Raw genomic sequence first — 5896 nt, 5'->3', positions numbered from 1 at the left:
GGGAAATTACAGTAAACCCACCTGTGATTTGACCCGTTTTCACTTTGCCTACCCGTGGTTTAAAACTTAACAATTTGCCTACCTGAGGTTACTTCTGTTAGGGTTCTATTACCCACCTCTATTAAAAAGAAGGTTAAATATGTATTTTTGCACCATTTTTATATCTCTCTCCTCCCAAAACATAAAACACATAAAAATTCAAGAGAAAACAAGATCAAAATGTGCTATTGGTAAAAAATATTATGCAATTTCTTAGAACTTCAACTTGTATTTGAACTTATCATCTCAACACAAACAAACTAATTATACGACTGAAAGCATGATAAAGCCGTATGAGAAAAATTGGATAAAAATTAAAACTCCTAATCTAACTCAACAACATTCAAATGAATCAAATCAAATCTCCTACTCCTTATGTCCAAAAACTAGAAACCTAGAAAAGTTGAAAACCCAGAAAAGTTCAAACAACAAAAATTGAAACTTCTCATGCCAACATAAATTGAAAATCTAGAAAAGCTCAAATTCTAGAAACCCAAAACTGGCACTACAAACACCATAAGAACCCACAACTGCCACTAGCACACCCACAATCCACAACCACTGCCCAAAAATTTCCCCAATTTCCCCCAAATATTCTGAGCAAAGCAACACACAATTGCCCGAACATTAGTTCGTCGATTTCACAGCGGTGATGGTGACCTTGATGGAGCGGCTGTTGAAGGATCGAGAGTCATTGTTGGAGTGTAACCAGAGGGATTTCTACATTGTTTTGGTGGCGTTGAAGCGGCAGTGAGTCTAGTTGTAGCAGAGGAAAGACAGGCTCATCGTGAAGAATCAGCTGATAGGTTCGAAGGAAACTCAATATGGCGTTGATGAGTTTTACCACCAACGGCGATGGTGACCTCGATTTCACAGTGTTGAGATAGTGCTTTTTGAATTTTAGTGTGAGAGATGAGAGAGATATTTTCTTTGCGTGTTACAGAGACATTTTGTGCTTGGATGTAGACCTTTTTTAATGGTTCATCATAAATAATCCTATCTTTCTTGCCTTCTTCCTTTCTTGATTACTTTTCAAAGGAATTTCAGCAGAGGACCAGTAGTCTGCATAGAGACACAAAACCCCATAACCCAAGCTCTTTAAAAAAAATTCAAACCCAAACTTTTTTATTCATGTTATGTTATGTTTTGGTGGTAAAAGTTGTTTTTTAACGGAAAAGCAAAAGTTTGGTAACAGAACCCTAATGGAAGTAACCTCAGGTAGGCAAAATGTTAAGTTTTAAACCATGAGTAGGTAAAGTGAAAACAGACCAAACCACATGTGCCTTTACTTTAATTTCCCCTATTTTTTTTTTTCTTTTCAAAATTTGATAAGATTATGGGAAGGGATTTAAAACACTAGATATTTTTTATGGAAACACAAGAAAATATCAATTAAGTAACAAAGTTTTTAATGAATTTATTAACTATTAGAAAGCTATTTCAGGGTAAAAGGAAGTATCATAAGAACATTAGGCAAAATTTTTGTTCAACAAATTTTTAAACTACTTGATTTCAATTGATCAATCTTGATTAATTTCTCTTTACCAAAAATCTCTAGACTTGCATAGTGATAGCATTTTTAGACTTTATCTTTGATTACACCACATGATTACAAATGACATTGAAAACAATAACATTAAAACTTTGTCATTACACATAAACTTTTGTAGAGATTACAAGCAAACTTGTTGAGGAATTAGCCAACACCTAAAAATCCTAAAACTTTCACATGTAAATCAGCCTATTGACATATCAAATTCTTTTCATTTAAAATTGAGATGATTCACTTGATAGAATTGATGAGCAAGTTGGATATAAGTTGTCTCTTACATCCCCTAGAGATGATAGGAAAGGCTTGGAAGGCATTTGTGAGCATTCAACTTCTCCTTCAAGCATTTCTACAACTTTATTCATTGAAGGTCGATCGATAGGCTTCATTTGTATGCACCATAATGCAACTTTGATCATCTTCTTAATTTTTTCCTTCTCCCCCTCTATGGCATCTTCCATTACTATGTCATTTTCTTCGCAAACTTGGTCATAGACCCAAGTTGGAAAGTAAATTTGGCTTGAGTGGTCTACAAATGCATTGAAGTTCTTTCTTCTGCTTGCCATTTCCAACAATAACATGCCGAAACTATAAACATCAGCTTTATAAGAGATGCCTCCAATGTTCTTATAGAACAACTCTGGAGCCATATATCCTAGTGTTCCTCTTGCAGCAGTCAAAAAAACTATGCTATCATCTGGAGGATAAAGTTTGGCAAGCCCAAAATCAGAAACTTTTGGGGTGAAGTTCTCATCAAGAAGAATGTTATGAGGCTTGATATCAAAATGAAGAATTTGCATGTCACATCCTTGATGTAGATATTCAATTCCACGGCCTACTCCAAGAGAAATCTCATATATTTTCTCAATACTTAAGGGGATACTTCCTTCTTGAGAAAAAATGTATTTGTTGAGAGAACCATTAGGCATGAATTCATATATAAGTGCACGCTTTGGTCCCTCAACACAAAAGCCAATGAGTTGCACAACATTTGTGTGGTGAATCCTTCCAATTGTTGCAACTTCACTAATAAAGTCTTGGCCGTTGGCTTTGGACATATCCAACATCTTTATAGCCACAAGATGACCACTTCGAAGCTTTCCTTTAAATACAGTGGCAAAGCCTCCTTCTCCCAATTTCTCCGTGAAACCATTGGTCATCTTCCTAATTTCTGGGTAGGAGTACCTTATGGGCATGAGGTTATTGTGACTTTGCAAAAAATCTTCGATTGCGTCATACATTGATAAATTCCTCCTACGCCATTTATAAATTAAAAATGCAACCACAAATGGAGTCCCAAATAAAAATTTGACTGCAAGGTGTATCACTGCAGGATCATCATCGAAAAACCCATTAGAAACGAGTGATGTTGCTACACCGTTACCAACTAGTTGAATAGGCTTTGTTTCAAGTATAGTATCTTTATCTTGTCTCCTCTACTAAATTATTTATGATAACTTACATAATTTCTCCTATTTTTGGGGTTGGTTTCAAATTAAATATACAAAATTTAAAATTGAAATTGAAACAATAAAAACTCTTTAAATCAATTCACTCAGCCCCCACATTGAATTATTATTAACAAAAACTAATGGAAATTCATCTAAGTTATATTTAAAACACACACACACAGATATATATATATATATATATATATCACAAATGCTTCCATGTCAATCATATAAAACATTTAGCACAAATGATCTTTCAATATTATTTTAAATAATCCTAGCAAATAAATACAATCTAATGACAATCTGATCATTTTGTGAGGGTTTTTTTTTCCTGGTAATAAAATATCACTTTGTGTTGATGTGTGACGGGTCTTTATGAGCAATTTATTTGATTCTTTAGAACATTTAGTTGACAATGATCTTTTTGAGGGACAAATTGAAACAATTAAAAAAATGTAGGACTTTAATTGAAACTTTTCAAACAATAGGATTAAATCTAAATTCACACTGATTTGAACTATAATGAGAATTGTGTAAAGGTTGGCCAATTATTCTTCATCCTTCCTTTTAAAAGAAATGATCTTGCAAAAAGAAAGAGGAAGGTAAGAAGTTCTTACTGATGAGGTAGATCGAATCAACACTAATAATACTGTAATCCACAGCTGAAAAGGAAAAAAAGAAAATCCATTAAAATCAAAAGAAGTTAAATGCTAGATTAGAAACTGTACATAAACAGCTAAACTCTTAACATTATCAATTGTGCCGTGCTTAAATTTTTTTTCTACACCTCTATGCATGGTAGATGAGAAATAATCTCATGCACCAACATCCTCCTCTCATAGTAATAAGTTCAACGACTCTGTGGTTCACATACTATATATATGGCAAGGATTATACATATATTTAATAATTCTGATAATTTTTGCTTCAACTTCGCTTGAGCTTTTAATTAAAGCCATATCAACAAACAAGAGTTTCAATAGTAATCGTTTTTCTTTTTCATGGTTTCTATGATCTAAGTGAAGGGGTAAAAGCCATATCAACAAACAAGAGTTTCAATAGTAATCGTTTTTTTTTCATGGTTTCTATGATCTAAGTGAAGGGGTAAAAGTTGGAGATCAAACACACACAACTCGTGCAATTGCGTTGTGGAAAAAAAAAAAAAAAAAAGGAAAAAATAAAAACAACTTGTGCCGATACCTTACCATCGCATAAAAAAGTTCCATGTTTCGTGCAAAAGCTGATCAGTATGACGTGGAATGCTGCTTTGACAAAGAAAAAGAATATCATCAGCTTTTGGGGAAGAAAAAAAAATTGGGAAAATACAACGATTAGTGAGAGTGTGAGAGATGTGCAAAAGGAAAATAATGGCGGAATATGCATATTTAAATTAGAAAAAGGAAAGTATTATGGCCTTTGTCGCATTATTTACCCACCATTGAGCTTGCCGGAGCATTGAACATGGTTCGTGTCATTGAGGTAGCATTTGGTGAACTTTCTTCCGCAAATACTTTGACAATTACCTCGGAGCCATGAAATCTCAAAACCATATACCAATTCATTGTGGACATCTTTACAGGATACATTTGGGCCATCATTTCTTGGCCACGATGTCTGAGTTATCTTCTCTACTCGACACAAGTCTGCCACTTCGGCTGCATTCGTTTTTCCAACTTTAACATAGCTATACCTCTTGGAATGAGATATATAATTAGAAGAGTTGTGAATGCAAGTAGAAGTGTCCAAACAGTACGGAGAATTCACTGGTTTTTCACAGCTCATGAAAACCACAATCCTTGATAGTTCAGGATTCCCAGACGGCTGAAACTGATCATAAGGCTCCAACTTTGTTAACTTCGGCAGCAGACCTGTGATTCCGTAATATGCTCTGTCATATCGATTACTGAAATTATAGCGATATAAGGAATAACTTGGGGTGGAGAAGTAATTGTCATCGTGTATACCAGAGTCTGCAACCCTGATTGTGTAGTTATTGTAATTGATTTTTTGTACATAGTATTTTCCAGCAAATAAGTGTAACACCGTTCGATTGTTCTCACATGACAGTTCATACCTTGGGTCCCCGCAGCTTTCTGGATCGCTCTTCAATCGAAAGGGAAAGCTTATGTTGGGGATATTGCCACAGGAAGAAGGGGGACAGTAATGATCACTAGCACTGAGTGTTTCATGGACTAGTGCAAGAGCAATAAGGGCTGTGAGTCCTGCACTCAATGTCAATCCTCTTGCCATTGGAGGTAGAGAGGAATTTTTGCACTAGTACATACTAGAAAACTTCCACAGCTAGCAGTGGATGAAGATAATTTGAACTTGTTTTTGTGGTCTTGATGAAAAGTATTATCTTCTACAAGAAAGTAACAAGTAGTTTCCACTCAAATAGATGAATGAAAGTTCGTGGCAGTGGGATAATATCAACATCAAGAACACAACAAAAATTCTTGCCGTTAGCACATGCGTCATCTTGATAAATTATTTGACATGAACTTAGATTTGAACACGCACTAGCATGCTTATTGTTAGTATCTATGATCACATCTCTTTTAGCATACGTTGTATATATCCTTGATTGCTGACCTAAAACAACGAGAGTTTGGCTATATGCCTATAGCAGAGAAGACTGACTTGCCACCACCTAAAAAAGACAAAATCAATCACATCATATGCGAAATTAGATAGAGGACTGACTTGCTAGCTGCAGGGGTGGTGATTTTTCTAGTCAACAAATAATTTTTCAAAAATTCTAAATATCTAATCAATCACTCTACGTGTACACTTGTAATAATTATTGAATATTTGATTGCGAATAAGGGTGCGTTTGTTTTGGTGGTAAACGCTT

The 5896-nt window shown here is 34.8% G+C and overlaps 1 protein-coding gene across 1 annotated transcript; it reads right to left on the bottom strand.

The window, feature by feature from the left end:
* Window positions 1-1660: 1660 nt before the first annotated feature.
* Window positions 1661-5419, bottom strand: LOC126723390 (LEAF RUST 10 DISEASE-RESISTANCE LOCUS RECEPTOR-LIKE PROTEIN KINASE-like 2.2). Its single transcript, XM_050426782.1, has 4 exons — window positions 4479-5419; window positions 4248-4304; window positions 3660-3704; window positions 1661-2915 (listed from the first exon to the last, which is right to left on the bottom strand). The coding sequence occupies exons 1-4, from the start codon at window positions 5290-5292 to the stop codon at window positions 1807-1809; spliced, it is 2025 nt and encodes a 674-aa protein (XP_050282739.1). The 5' UTR covers window positions 5293-5419; the 3' UTR covers window positions 1661-1806.
* Between the last annotated feature and the right edge of the window lie 477 nt (window positions 5420-5896).

The sequence above is a fragment of the Quercus robur genome, chromosome 4, assembly GCF_932294415.1.
Source record: "Quercus robur chromosome 4, dhQueRobu3.1, whole genome shotgun sequence".
NCBI lineage: Eukaryota > Viridiplantae > Streptophyta > Magnoliopsida > Fagales > Fagaceae > Quercus > Quercus robur.
This window is presented reverse-complemented; position numbering and strand designations above follow the sequence as displayed.

Excerpts from the sequence above, each read along its gene's own strand:
- LOC126723390 (XM_050426782.1), bottom strand. The coding sequence starts at position 5,292 with ATGGCAAGAGGATTGACATTGAGTGCAGGACTCACAGCCCTTATTGCT. Across the intron at positions 4,305-4,478 it reads ATGCTCCGGCAAGCTCAATG|CATTCCACGTCATACTGATC; the intron begins GTGGGTAAATAA and ends TTGTCAAAGCAG. Across the intron at positions 3,705-4,247 it reads TGGAACTTTTTTATGCGATG|CTGTGGATTACAGTATTATT; the intron begins GTAAGGTATCGG and ends TTTCCTTTTCAG.